This window comes from Syngnathus typhle, linkage group LG13 (genome assembly GCF_033458585.1).
Source record: "Syngnathus typhle isolate RoL2023-S1 ecotype Sweden linkage group LG13, RoL_Styp_1.0, whole genome shotgun sequence".
Taxonomy (NCBI): domain Eukaryota; kingdom Metazoa; phylum Chordata; class Actinopteri; order Syngnathiformes; family Syngnathidae; genus Syngnathus; species Syngnathus typhle.
Genome location: NC_083750.1, coordinates 3009438 through 3024017, shown reverse-complemented (window position 1 = coordinate 3024017; position 14580 = coordinate 3009438). Strand labels below are relative to the sequence as shown.

Genomic DNA, 14580 nt, shown 5'->3' with positions numbered 1-14580 from the left:
GAATTAGCATGGCAACCACACTAAAGCGGAAAACCAATTAAATCCGGGTTTTTCTTTAAGTACTGTACCTTAGTGCTCTGCCCATGGTCTCATAATTCATATCTGGTTTGTTTTTGTGTTTTCCCCAGAGTCTCGCCACTGCCTTTGAATTGACCAGTTTGAAAATTCCAGCGTTGGGATTAGTCCATTTAATGTAGCGGGGGCAAACTTGTCTGTCCTGCAACAACTCCATCAGAAACTGCCACAAGTAGAGAGTGTTTCCACCTAAAGAACCAAAATATGAACATACAGTATGAGAAAATGCAGAGTAATGATGTGAACTTAAAAATAGAAATATATAGAAAAATTGTAATTAAAAAAAAAAAAAAAAAATCACATCCACACTAGTGGAAACTTAAAGGCTTAGATTTCCAATTTGTTCAATCTCTTGTCCAATGTAACTGTCTGTTTCAAGTATGCAAATTGAGACAATTCATTCCGAGGCCAAAATGGCATCATCATAAAACCTTTATCTCTTCTTAAACATGTGTAAGACAGTGTGACTTTTAATGCATTTTTTTCAGAAACATTGTTTCCAAACTTCACAATCTTCATTTAAATATTTCTAATTCACCTTTATTGTATTTATCCCGCTTCACTTTTATGTCAGGAGTAGGAGACTCTGCCCTTTGATGTCGTTTCCTACCTGCGAGGTTAAGGGGAAAATCGACATCATTTTTGACATGATTACACAGACGTCACTCATTTAAATGAGGTGATTTGATGACGGACTTCTTTGTTTGGACTGCAGCTGTGTCGCAGGCTCATTTGTGTGCATCGTGTGCCATTGTGGCTCTTCAACAGCTCCCACAATGCCCTCTGCCGACACAGTCACCTGAGTGACAGGAGCCGTGATGACATCACCCAATGACGGCAGAAAGGTGTGGGCTGTAGGAGATCATACACAGATTAATTGAAAGAATACAGCGTCAAAATAATGCTCAACCATTCCTACAGTTGAGAGACTGGGCAAGTAGATCAGGCCAACTTCCCCTTTTACAGAGAGTCCAAAAAGGTCAACACTCACTTCCTCCCCCCATTTCATTTTCAAGTATTGACACATGAGACCATCAATATTTCACAGCTTTGCCATTACAATTTTTGTAAATAGAGATTGGCCAGTACCAATACAAGCCTTATTTTAAAGTACTGGGTACTCATGGAGGTTGCAAATACCAGCCACTAATGTACTTGGTCAAAAAATAAAATAAATAAATAAATTGAGTAAGCCCTCCTCGTGTCAGGTGTCTGAATGATATCTGAAACTGAAATAAAAAAAGGAAGTGGATGGTGGCTTTTGGGACACTTTGTATGTGCATGCATGTTAGAGATTGATGAATAAATCTTACAAAGGTGTGGGGATCACCAACAGTGGACTGCTTCAAGCAGTACATAACATCTTGTGTACATGGCCTGTATACATGAGAATCATTAGAGAGCCACTTTCACTCAAAATGCCATTGTGCATGTGATTAACTCTCGATAATAATCTGAATAACCTTTCAAGACTGCGTGAAATGGCACTCCGGCGGCCTTCAATTTATAAGCGTGGGAGAGGTGGGGTGGGCAATAAGTTCACCCATAATGCTGCTCAACTTTAAATTGTCTTTGTATCAGAGATAACATTCTCCAAAAAGCAATTTGTCGTTCCTTGAAAATAAAAGTATTGTACTCTAGCAATCGGCGTGACAATATAATTGCTTTTTAGTCTAATAAAAAAGATGATTTACATCAAGGTTGAAAGTGGCTGCCTATCTGCGCCACTCTTCAGTTTGTCCTCAGACGCACATATCACTTTCAGCTCTGTTCAAGAATAAAAGGGTGTAATACAAGTGTTCTTCACAAACTTGGAAAATATCAAAACATAAGGATATGAAACCTAATTTAAAAAAATATATACACACACCCACACACTTTTTACATTTTCACATCAAAATAAAGGCCTTGACACAAGGATATTACTCCTTGAATTATTTTTTTTAATGGCTTCTTGAATCACTTTAAGGAAAATTGGGTGCACCTTCGGTTGCAACCAGCAGAGGTGCTGTTGTGTCAAGTCTAAAGTTTGCGATCTACAGCAGTGGTCTCCAACAGGGCTGTGGACTCGGTCGGATTTTTGCTCCGAATCCGGCCTCTTGACTATGAGTCCGAGTCCGAGTCCGGCTGTCCATTTTTTCTGTTAATTCATGTGACTGCTTAGTCTTTATTCAAGGCTAATTTCAAAATCTAAATAATTACAACAGTTTTGTGATGGCTTCGTCTTTATTAAACATATAAACGAATACAATAAACAGATACTTTCAAGTTTTAATCATTAATTACACCATTATAGCTCAGACATTTATCTAAACAAATAATTAGTGACGACCCCTTATTTGGAAAGCGAAAAACCCATGTCGTACGGCGTCAGCACTATGTTGTCTTCAACAAAAACATGAAGAACTTACGTTTGCGTCAGTCAATTTTAATTTTTATAAAGGATTATTCTCATTTGATGTCTTTAAATTCATCCGCGTTCTGCCATTGAAGCGGGGTGCATTCAAAGACCAGTCGTACAGACGGAACACTCATTCACTTCACCAAAACGCAACAATATAATTACGTGAGCTCTTTGCATAAACCTCGATGCAAAGAAACTCCTCTTTTTGGGTACAGGCTACAAGGAGTATATATTACAAAGGAGACTTTATACTTAATTGTGATCATCATTCATCCATTTTATTTTATTACTCCGCTATTTTCAAAGCAAATTAATATTGTTGCATTTATTAATTTGCTTTAACATGACAGCGCAATATAATTAAATGCTGACACGACTACAGCAATGTCAAACGTGTTCATTTAAGAAAAAGCCACACACGTTTTGTGATCAAATCTTTCATAACGAGAATGATTTGAGTGAATTGATTTTACAATTTTTATCCCCCCCCCTCCCCACCATCTGTCACTTTGCTTGGGACAAAAGGAGCCTTCAGAACTGAAATTTCTTCTCAATTATTCATTCAAATCAATTCACTCAAATCATTCTCGTTATGAAAGATTTGATCACAAAACGTTTCAGTCTGTACGACTGGTCTTTGAATGCACCCCGCTTCAATGGCAGAACGCGGATGAATTTAAAGACATCAAATGAGAATAATCCTTTATAAAAATTAAAATTGACTTGACGCAAACGTGAGTTTTTCATGTTTTTACTGAAAACAACATAGTGCTGACGCCGTACAACGGCGTACGACATCGGTTTTTCGCTATAATTCGGTATAATTCGAGGTAGTCCACCCTCACCCAAAGTTAAGGTTTCATGGGAATATTATTGTCATAATTGTCTGGACCATATATGATATTTGTTTAATGGTAGTTATTGACAGATCTTGAAGATGTCAAGTTATAGGTGCATAAGACTATGTTGTTCATGCACGTTCATTGTAAGAGGGGAAGAGATGTGTATTTTGGGCTAACTCAAATTCCGTAGTAGAAAAACCCCGGAAGTGGGATGGGCGCATTCTGTGTTGTTGTGGTACGCCCTGTGAACGCACTGTGAGTAAGGAATAAAGCAGTTATCATTCACGTCGTTGTCCGACCTATGCTTGCGATCTAAGCACCTGGAAAATAGTAAGGATATAACATATATCACGGGTCATTACGACGAGTTTGGTGGAGTTTTTACTGCTTCTTCCAACTCCTACCGCGCTGACTGTAACCTGACACTCTCTGGCTGCGTCTTGCCTCTTTTTTTTTATTGTCGGACTCGGTGGACTCGGTCAAAATCAGCACCGAGTCCGAGTCCGGCAATAATGACCGAGTCCGACCGAGTCCGAGTCCCCGAGTCCGAACCGAGTCCACAGCCCTGGTCTCCAACCACCGGGCCGCGGACCGGTCCGTGGGTCACTTGGTACCGGGCCGCCAAGCCGCACAGAAAAAAAATAAAAATATCGACGATCAATCAATTCAGGTCAAGACACTCGTCCCGGTCACGTGACATGTTTCCCCAGTTGAGCCCGCAAAGCCAATATGTGGCGACAGGCTAACTAACCAGGCAATGAAGCATGCAGAACTGCTTCAACACATGGAGACCAAGCATCCTGCAATAAAAGACAAACCTTAATGACTTCGGGTGTCATTGTCTCCGATTACGTCTAGATGGGACCGGCTCGTTTCTGAGAAACAAACTCAGTGCTCCCACTAATTCAACGTAATGGTGAGTTTTATTTTTGTCATTTGTACTTGTTTTTATGTCAGTCATATCATTTTATTTCATCGTATTTATATATTTATTATAAATGTATTATTTATTTATTTATATAAATGCCGGTCCGCGAAAATATTTCTGACATGTAACCGGTCCGTGGCGCAAAAAAGGTTGGGGACCACTGATCTACAGGATAACAAGAAATTAAGCGACATCCTTAATGACCTCTGCTGTTTACAAAAAATAAATGATTGGCAATGTTGAGCAAGTATTTTCTGGTCAAATGTCCTTACTTTAATACTTTAAACACGTATGTAAAATTGTATTTGTGGACCGCTAATGTTTTAACTGCGCACACTTACAGTAGTGTTCCAGTGACAGGGTATCAGGACAGTCCAAGTCAAGAAGTGAGTCTGCAGCAACGAGCGTTTCCATGGTCTCGTCGTCTCCGCTTTCACATGGCTCCACTTTAGAAAAGAGAGTGGAGAAAACCACATTAACCCCAATAGCAAATGGTGAAAGAGGATGGGAGTCAGAGGAAGAATCACTTTGGTTCAAGCAGGAGCTCTTGGGCAACACGTTTGCATTTAGTCCCAAATATATTCAGACTTCTTCAAAACATGAAAGGCAACATTTTCACTAGGATGTGGTTGACCTAATTTCTGCTCATTCTTCAGGCAAAGATCCTGATTTATGTTCAGATAACAACTTGATGGGACAAATATAATTGGCTTTGGCTATCAGGGCAGCGTCACTTTAGTCTAGTTTCGGAACGGATGTCTCGTCATGGTCTGTCATTGAAAGTATGACTTTTGGATGCTGAGCAAAGAACACATCATTTGGACGCTATCAATTATGGACATTTCATCGTGTCCACAGCATGCAATCGATTGCCTTCTCTCAGTGCGCTGACAGGCAAGTATATTAGGAATAACTGTTAAGCAAAGAGCAGGACTGCTTTATGGGCTGTTTTATATGGTGGTCCCATCAATGTGATAGAGTACCTTGTTAAGGTGTATATTTAATTATCAGGGACAGCCAAGAGACATTGATGTCTAGTTACTGGAACCACCAGTGACAATTTATCCTTTGACCCTCCAAGAACCACCATCAATCTCACAAATAGCCTAAATTAGAGTGATTAGCAGATATAGTAACTGGCCGAAACACTGGGCGCAACTGCCTAATCGCATAATATTGACCGGCAATGATCGACATTGTTGGAAAACAACTATATGGAGCATTATTGTTGCGCTCATTTGTAGTTCCATGAGCTGACAAAATGCAGTTACCAGTATAAAAGTGCACTTCTATACTACTGATAATTTCAAGAATAAAGTGTTTATAAAATGGAAATAAGTTATTCCCCCTAATAAATTAATCATGAAAGAAAGTTTTCCCCAAGATTTAAATGAGTTTCCGCAAGAACTTAACATGGGCAATAAACTGAATCTAACGATTTATGTCATTAAGCAGAATACATCTTAAACGTCGTCAATGTGAATCGACGCATGTCTTTGTGACGTGAGATAGAAAACAGCTGCTTGCTGATAATACTGACAATCGTGGACATTTTCTACCGATATCGACATCCACTGACAATTTGACAAACGAGACACACTTGGCGAAGCAAGTAAACGATTATCGTGAAGTTTTTTAAATGACTTTATAGAAACGTGTCTTTACTGTAGTTCTGCTAGCAACGTCAACGTAGCCTAGCCGAGCCCCACTGGAACTGCCCCGTGCAACTTGAAGATCAAAGTAACCCGTGCCAAAACCACGACATAACTTACTTTTCTCAACCAGCACTGGAGAGTGAATTACAGCATGTTTTAGTTAGACTCTTCCGAGTCTACATTCTCATGCAATACATGTGCTGCCTTTGGCAGACTCTGACGAGAAATGTTTTGTTCAACTTCCTGAATATTCTATGGAGGGTGGTGCTTGAGCTAGGAATAAAGTGCGCGTGCGCAAATCGTGCATTTATAACTTAACGCCTTGCAGGTAATAGGGCTACGGATGTCTAATTTTGAAGGCCGCACGTCGTACAATATTAATCAAATATTTGCACCGCAAGAATACTTAAGTCAGGTGAGTTTGTGTGCCCCGTAGGCTATGCACTAACCTTTAGGCAACTGGTGGTCTTCTACCTGTGGATTCTCACATAAAAACTCTGAATATGCGAACAGGTGTGGATGTGGAATCTGCTCCACGAGCACAGCAGGAAAATCCGAGCGAACCCCCAACTGCGCAAATGACAAAAAGTATTGTATCAACTGCAACATGACAGTATCACATTATACCTCACATTTTTGGACAATGTGGACAATGTACAAGATAACCTAATAAAATATTGTGTTTTCTCTCGGGCCAATTGCTGCTGTTTATTGGATCAATCAATCAATCAATCAATTGGTACAATAAAAAACCAGGCATGTGCATGAGTGTAGTCCATGTTTAAAATCTGTTTAAGAGGTGCTCGGACCCCCCAACTCTCAGTAGCGCGAATGAAAAATTATGGCCCCCTCCATCATTTCAGTTTATGTAATGTAACAATTATTTTTATTTCCCCAGATCCTCTGATATTGTCTTCTACTGACCAATCTGAAGAGTGCAATTTCAAATAAAATTCACCTGATCCCCATTCAAACCCTGGCCCTAAGTCAGATGACACCAAGGGGGGGAATGGCTAATTGGAACCAATTCGGACATGTTGCCAACAGTGAAGAAATTAATGCTGCGTGTTGGGGTATTTTCATTTTGGTATTTTCATTTTGAAGTGAGAGTTTACCCTTTTAAACAAGTTGTACACTGACTAATTTACATGTCTTCATTGTTGTTCCATGAAAATATGCAATATCTTTTTTTATCGTGTGGGGTTTACGCCAAACAAATATTTAGTGTCAATTTATTCAGTAATGATAACAATGTAAAACTGCTACAATGGTGTCATATTGCCAATTTTTTTCACTTTGCCGCCCTCGAGCAGTGCACGTAATTGCAAAACACTCATTGCGAACCTATGAGACCCTGGGTAACAGTTATTTGAAAATTACAATCATCGATAATAAGAGGTTTTCATTGGCACTGACATGTCAGTATCAAAGTTTGACAGTGTAGTTTAGCGCTACTCAAATTTACACTGGTTTACAGAGCTTAGACTTTCTGGTGACACTAAATAAGGTATTAGAGTTTTTCACCCACTGCAAACTACATCTATAATAATGATATCTTATTCTTACATCAACCATTACCAGAACAATAAATAATAATGCGCCCCTGTGCCGGCCTTCCTTTGTCAAACATTTACTTAATTTTTATTATTTTGGCTACGGGCAAGCATAAATTGAAGTTCCAAATGATACAGTGATAAATATTTGACTTACCCCTGACAGGTTAACATGGTCACTGGCAAAGTCAAAAACGAGCTCTGATTGCTGTAGCATGGCTGAAAACACCCTTGTCGCTCTAACTAGACAACTTTGGCATCACAGGAATCCTCTGAAAACTATAACGTGTTCTCGTCTCCAGGCAGAATCTCTTCGTGGGCCGACGAACAAAACTGGACAGTTGCGGGAGACCTTTCAGATGATCTGAAGAGCGCACGTCACAGGATATGATGAAGCTGGCATCACAACAGTGAGTCTGCTTTTACCAGATTAGCATAAGACAGGAAAGAACGTTCTTTGACTTTCAATGGGGGAGTGGCTGCCTTGAAATGTGTCCTTTGGTCTGAACCTGTAAGTAAAAAGAAAAAAGAAAAAGAAATTAATAACATACATAGATTGCAGGCAGAATTAAGCAACATTTACATACTTCATCTTTGTAGGCTAAAATGCATGTTAAATAGTACAGTCTGCTTGTGACTATCACAAATCTCACTTGCATCTTCTTAAAAGAGGCCAAACCACCAACAGGAAGGAAGCGTTTGTACTGCAATGTGTGTGCACATGCGTGTGTGTGTGCCGCCGTTGAACTTGAAACAGTACTTCTTTGCGCAACTTTCAAGGTCTCGCAGCCGTTACTTTCACATTCCTTAAGACATGTTGGGGACATTTAGAGTCAAAGCAGTTGTTTTGCTCTCTCTAAGTTTTAAATAATTTAATTATTTGATCCTTCTTTCTTTGAAGCTTTTGCTGAGTTCTCTGATCATTCTTGCTCCTCATTCTACCACGTTTGAATTAGGTTAAAGTGAAACTCGTTGAGGATTTAAGTCTCTCCCGTTTATTTACAAGTTTAAAAGAGAATTCGTCAACATGGTGGCACACCTGCACCTTACCTTTTTTTCTGTAGATCACAGCACTAATCAGGTTTTACGTAGCGCACGCTAGCTTTCATTCCTTGAAAAAAAAAAAATGGCTTTGAGGAATTAATTCGAGTCACATTTTAATCCTGTTAATCCTCCAACCGTAGCAGCTTCACAGTTATTGATGTTTTGGCTTCCAAAGGGAGAAGATGAATGGGCACCTTAGCGGTTGCGATGTATGGGTCACACAGGAACACAGCTCAGTTAGGAGGCATCACTTCCTGAGTTCTTGTGCCAAACCGCTGCCATTATTCTAGCCAGAAATGGCCTTCTCATTTTCAACTTCCTCGGATGTTTGCATTTAGTACTTCAATACGTTCAAAGTGAAATTGTCTTTTTTTTACGCTTACTTTAAAGAAAAACTACATTTACTAGTAGGAATTTGTCTCCTGCAGGTTGTGTGTGAAAACACAGCTTATTTTCGTCTTTTAACCTGAATTTCAGGCTGTGGCTTTGCAACATGGCAAGCTGCCATGTTTATCTTAGCGGCAATGAATGCATAACTAACATAATCAGTGCAGCCTGTATTTTTTATTTTGCAGAAAATAAAACAGGATTATACTTTTCTTTCTATTTTGCCAAATGGCTAATTCTCACATTGTTGTTTCTTTTGAGTGGCAGCTGCTTTCACTTTACATTGTAGCAGCTGCATATTCAATATTAGCTGGCCCTGCAGCCTGTCAGAGGACTCCGGGAGCCTTTTGTTCTTTGCTACTCTGCACACATACTGTAGGTTTGTTTCTGTGGCCTTTGCACAGGGCTTTTGATTCTGTGAAGTGGCTGCCAGGCCCCCCCCCTCAGGACACTGATAAGGCGGCCCCCGAAACGTTCATTCCTCATTTTGCCTGTGTGCGAGATAGAAGTAGCGGGTTTGTTGGCCAGACAGAGGTTATGTGTGTTGGATGTGTGTGAACTAGGGCCACAATGATAACAGGATGGCAAGTGAGGGGAGAAGCTGATAAGGTCCTCTGCTTGCTGGGCCTTGTTAAATTAACATTGAAATACGGTGTAAGGGGAGATTGGCTATCAGAGTGGTCACAACATTCCTAATGGTCATACGCTACGCTACATTTGTGTGTGTGTGTAGGCTCATCTTCCGATAAATAATCATGTTAAAATGTTCATGCATGCTCAGGAAACTGGTTTCACTTTCATTTCAGCACACGTGCTACATGTGGTTCTTTTGGATAATTTTCAAATCAAACCCAATAGCATTATAGTTATTACTATTATCACTGCATATTAAATCCTAAAATGAGGGTTTACCTTGTGTTGTCAGCTATGCAGCACGGCAGCAGCCGACTGGAGGATCCAAAAGGAAATTGTTTTCATCTGGCAAACACAAACCGGTCATCTGTTTCAATAGCAGAGATCAGTTTCCTGTTGTGAAATGTCCACGGAAAGTGACTTTGATTGGAGATCAGTGTACCTAGTTAGTGTTGATCTTTCAGTCCTTGTCAGATGTTGCCCCCCCCCTCGAACTGCCACCCCCCCTCCCCTTGAACTGCCCCCCGAGGGAGTTCTGATTGGTTACCTGTGTTGTGAGTCAAGGTAACCCTTAGTAACGATTGTCAGTGTGGAGCAAATGTAAACACGGGCGTATTTGCAATGTAAAGCAGAAAGCCAAGTAACTAACTTGCAATATGGGAAAGTGTATGTGTGCTTCAACAGCACTTTATTATTTCTACACTATTTTGTTGTTGAAGTGGAAATTTTTTGTTTTATTAGAGATGGTGAGATTTCTACGCATCATATTACAGCTTGACAAAAAAAAGGCTTCTGATCAGAGAATGCTTTATTCACAGTCCTTGACACTCCCTAGTGGCATAACAGGGCACTAACACACTTTGCCATCCTTTCTTTCTTCTCTTTTTTTTATTGCTGTGCAAACAGAAGAGAGAAAAGCGCTTCACCATATGCAAGCACACTATAATTGTCTACTTGACATGGAATCACAAAGCGTCTACACGAGCCACCTGAAGATTATCAACCAGACTTTGGTCAAACCTGTTGTGTCTTCAAATATATATGTTGAATGAATACTATACACTCTGAACCATTTTACAAATGCAGTTTCTCCAAAAATCTATATGAGGACGAAATATAATCCAATGAAAAAAATATTTCATGTCCCACCTGAGAAAGCTTAAGAGCATAACTATTAGAACATCTCCTGATGGCAAAATAGAGGAGGAGATAAAGGAAGGAAATACTCAGGAATGTTAGCCAGATGAATTCCTTTTGCCTCATATTGCTACTTGACTGCGTGCGTGCATGAGTGCGTGTGTTTGTGTAGGTGTGTGTGTGTGTGTGCGCGTGTGTGTTTGTGTGTGTTTTGGACTCTTGCATACTTGCGTGTGAAAATATGTCAGTTATTGCATGTGGCCAGTCTGGGTCAGACGTTTTGGGGAAAACTATTAGAATAAGCACAAAACATCTTTCAATGTTGTTGCTCTTTTACTGCTTTTGTGAGGTTCTTAATTGAGCTTCTTTCAACAATTGTTTGCTTTGAAGTTCCTGCAAAAAATCTGAAGAGGTTTTAGGCAACACACAGGCATGCACTAATGTGTACGTACCCCCTGCTGGAAGCCTATTTTGCCTTTGTTCCACCCAAATATTAATGCCAGACTTCAACTCATAGTAAATATGGAGACAAAGACAAAGTATATTTCTATAAATCATTGCATTTTATGTCCGGTGGGTGTAGTTTAGTGAGTTTAGACTGACTTCCAGAACCAGTGAGGGTAAAAGAAGTTTTCCCTGAGACAGCTGTACACCTTATGTCTATTACCCTAAATGTTTCAGCGTTAAATGTCAAAGCGGCTCAGTCTCGGATGGACAATAAAGCATCTGTCAGTGCAAGGTTAAAAGAAGGACACCTTCTTGCTCCACCAAATATTCAAGTACAAAGTCAAATTCGTGAAAAGAAGCTGGAAAGTTTTCAGCAGATCAGGTTATGTAAATAAGCAAATGTTAGCTCGTCCGGGAAGAAAATGTGAAAAATGTTTGGAGTTGGGGAGAGAAGGAGCCCGGTCTTCATGCTAACAGGGAAATTAGCAAAAGCGGCTAGCTGGTTTACATTTCCAAACTTTACGCTATGCCGCCAGTGCCGGCTCTACGCAGGGGCAAGAGGGGGCAACGCCCCCTCAAACAGTTGTCCTGCCCCCTCGAATCAAACTTTTAGAAGTGAAAAATCCGCTGATAGAAACACACGTTAATCAGCCCCCTCTCTTCTCTCATGTCGGTGCAGTGTGTCCTCCCTCACACAGCCTGCTGTCAGGACTCCGCGCCCCTCCGTAAAAATCCAATCACTGTGAGTATGCAAATGAGGCAAGACGTGCCAGAGAGTGTCAAGTTACAGTCAGCGCGGTAGGAGTTGGAAGAAGCAGTAAAAACTCCACCAAACCCGTCGTAATGACCCGTGATATAACTAATGATTAACGACAACTCAAATAATAACATTCATATTATATGTTCCCCCCCCCTGAGAGATTGCCACCATATTGTGGTCAGGGGGTTTGCGTGCCTCAGTGACCCTAAGAGCAATACCAGCAGAAGCTTTAATCTTCAGGTGGGACACCCAAGATGGACAGGTCAGTGTAGAGGCCTGACAGAGTGCAATCCACTTCTCCAGGTTGAGGTCTGGACACACAGCGCACAACTGCTGTGAAGAAAACACCAACAGTGTTAAAAATGTGTAAAAAAAAAAAGAACACGCCCCCTTCAAATTTCTGACTGCCGCCTCTTATGTGCATTCCTAGAACCGGCCCTGTATGCCGCCCAAAAAAATGAGGGCTACAATGAACTCAAATCATCCATTGACTTGATACGGCAAGACCTTACCACACTCTTAGAGCAGCAAGCCACCCTGCTCCAGCTAACGTCTGAACTAACGGAGCTTAAGAAATTATCCAAGGAGAAAGATGAGAAAATCTTGTCGCTTGAACGGAGAGTCGATGCACTGGAGCAGTACTCCCGACAAGAAGACCTCATAATTACTGGTCTTAAAACATCACACCGCTCCTATGCCAGGGCGGCGGGTCCTCCAGATCCTTCGACAGATGACTCTCCATCGGACGAACTGTCAATGCTTGAAAATTAGGTAGTACAGTTTTTCGAGAGTAAGCATATAGAACTCCGGAAAGGAAACATTGCCGCTTGTCATACACTCCCAAGAAACCGAAAACGACCAAAAGATGCTCCGAAAATTATCATTCGGTTCGTCAATAGGAAACATAAAGTGGATCTTTTGAAGCAAGGGAGGAAACTACAAGGAACGGGTGTTTACCTAAATGAGCACCTCACTAAGAAGAATGCTGAGTAGCCTGGAACGCACGCAAACTGAAGAAGGAAAACAAGATTCTTGCAACGTGGGTCAGAATCTGCAAAGTATGGATTAAAACGAACGGAGCAACACCAGAAGATGTCAAGACTCTCGTTGTGAGTGAACTGGAGGAACTGAAGATGTATGGCCTGGTGGTGGGGGAATCTAACATCTACAATAGTTTGAAAAAGGTCATCCAGAGTTCACCCAGCCCCCCATCTGCTCAGAATGGACCCAAAATGGTACCGTTCGTTTGTGCTTCGTTAGTGCTGGTTTGTGCAGCAAAAAGTTTCGTTTGTGCTGCTTCCGTTTCGGAGATATTAGACATTTATTTTATAGCGATGACGTCTGGTAGCCCCGCCCCCTTGTTTACTTCCGAACGACCCAAAATAGTGCCGTTCGTTCGTTTGTTTGGTTTGTGCTGGTTTGTGCTGCAAAAATGGTACCGATTGTGCCGGCTGCTACGGTTTTGCAGATATTACACATTTAATTCATAGCGAAGACGTCACCCAGCCCCACGTCACTGTATTTTGTCGCGAATTTCAAGCTCCTGGAATGCTCCTGATGCAGGACGAATACAAGGTAAATATGTTCTTAGCCTTTTTTTCTTTTCTTTTTATCTTACAGAAAACTTTCACTGCGGGGAATGGCTTTTAGTACGAGGATATTTCTGTAATTATGTTTGTATCGTGCTCATTGATTAATTTCCTTGTTTTCAATAAGCCTATGTGATCATTTTTTTCAATTACATCTGACGTGCAAAAGGTTCACCGCAACCTAAATACCCTGATGAGTCTATGTCTGCTCCCTCCAAAACATTAATTAATGCAACAATTAATACATGTATGTGAAGTTGATGACAGCCATAAAAAGAAACTTGAAAACGTGAAAAAATAACTTTCTTTGTCAAAGGGAACATTATCAACATTTTTTCCCAACAATTCAAACAATGCATCACTGCACTGTGTAGAACACATCATGTGGGAAGATCTTAGTATTTACTGATGCTGCTTTCACTCCACTTCCCAGGTCATTATAAATCTCCCAGGCATATGCAGTCCTCCTGCAGTATGCCACATAATGCCCGAGAGAATCCTGGGTCAGTCCTGGTTCAAAGCCAATGACTGCTCTCAAAGTAAAGGTCTTCTCTTTTAGCTCCAGACTGGAGGGAAATTCAAGCAAGGCAACTTCCTTGCAACTGCTACCAAGGTCAGTGTCAATCCACACAAACTCTCCCAGATTCTAGCTGTGAGTAACATTACCTGAACACAGAGCCTTGCCTGTATTGTTGTCCAGAGTTTTGAATGAAGACGGACACCGGGAAGGATTTTCAATTGGCCTGAGGCAGAGAGAGTCAGGAAGGCTGAGTCCCTCTTCAGCAGCAGTCTGAAGAGAAGCCATGCCACAGGTCTGCAGGACAGCAACGTTTGGACAAACAAGTGAAACTTGCCTTGTTACTTGTTGGCTTAAACTGCAGTACTGTGAGGAGCATTGTTTTATCAAATAAACACTTGGAATATTCCTCATTGCGCTCTCAATTACAGTGGAGATGTGGCATTGTGCATCAATTTGGAGAGCACCAGAGGTCAGGAGGACAGGTTTGAATATTTCCCCCAGCAGTTCTGCCCTCTGTGAGTATACCTTGGTTACCCCGGATGTCCGCGCTGAATATTTTTACACTGAATTTTTGGAGACATCGAATTTTTTTACACTGAATTTTTT

The 14580-nt window shown here is 40.9% G+C and overlaps 1 protein-coding gene and 1 long non-coding RNA gene across 7 annotated transcripts in view; one reads left to right on the top strand and one right to left on the bottom strand.

Annotated features, from left to right (window-relative positions):
- LOC133166131 (ETS-related transcription factor Elf-1-like) overlaps positions 1-7766 on the bottom strand; it is a 10741-nt gene extending 2975 nt beyond the window's left edge. Inside the window, exons 1-6 of one of the 2 annotated variants that reach the window (XM_061296151.1) lie at positions 7615-7766; positions 6354-6474; positions 4591-4695; positions 772-927; positions 614-685; positions 69-264 (exon numbers count right to left, since the gene is read on the bottom strand). In XM_061296151.1, the coding sequence (XP_061152135.1) occupies positions 69-264; positions 614-685; positions 772-927; positions 4591-4695; positions 6354-6474; positions 7615-7674 (710 nt within the window). In that variant the 5' untranslated portion in view covers positions 7675-7766. Of the gene's footprint in view, positions 1-68; positions 265-613; positions 686-771; positions 928-4590; positions 4696-6021; positions 6179-6353; positions 6475-7614 lie in introns of those variants that run through there. The other variant, XM_061296152.1, reaches the window with a different exon arrangement.
- LOC133166134 (uncharacterized) overlaps positions 3264-14580 on the top strand; it is an 11666-nt gene continuing 349 nt past the window's right edge. Inside the window, exons 1-7 of one of the 5 annotated variants that reach the window (XR_009717696.1) lie at positions 3264-3651; positions 4180-4237; positions 7760-7867; positions 11785-13440; positions 13888-14067; positions 14155-14266; positions 14403-14580. The exon at positions 14403-14580 is cut by the window's right edge and continues 349 nt beyond it. This is a non-coding gene — a long non-coding RNA (uncharacterized LOC133166134). Of the gene's footprint in view, positions 3652-4179; positions 4238-6225; positions 6320-7759; positions 7868-11784; positions 13441-13887; positions 14068-14154; positions 14340-14402 lie in introns of those variants that run through there. The other 4 variants (XR_009717695.1, XR_009717698.1, XR_009717699.1 and 1 more) reach the window with 4 other exon arrangements.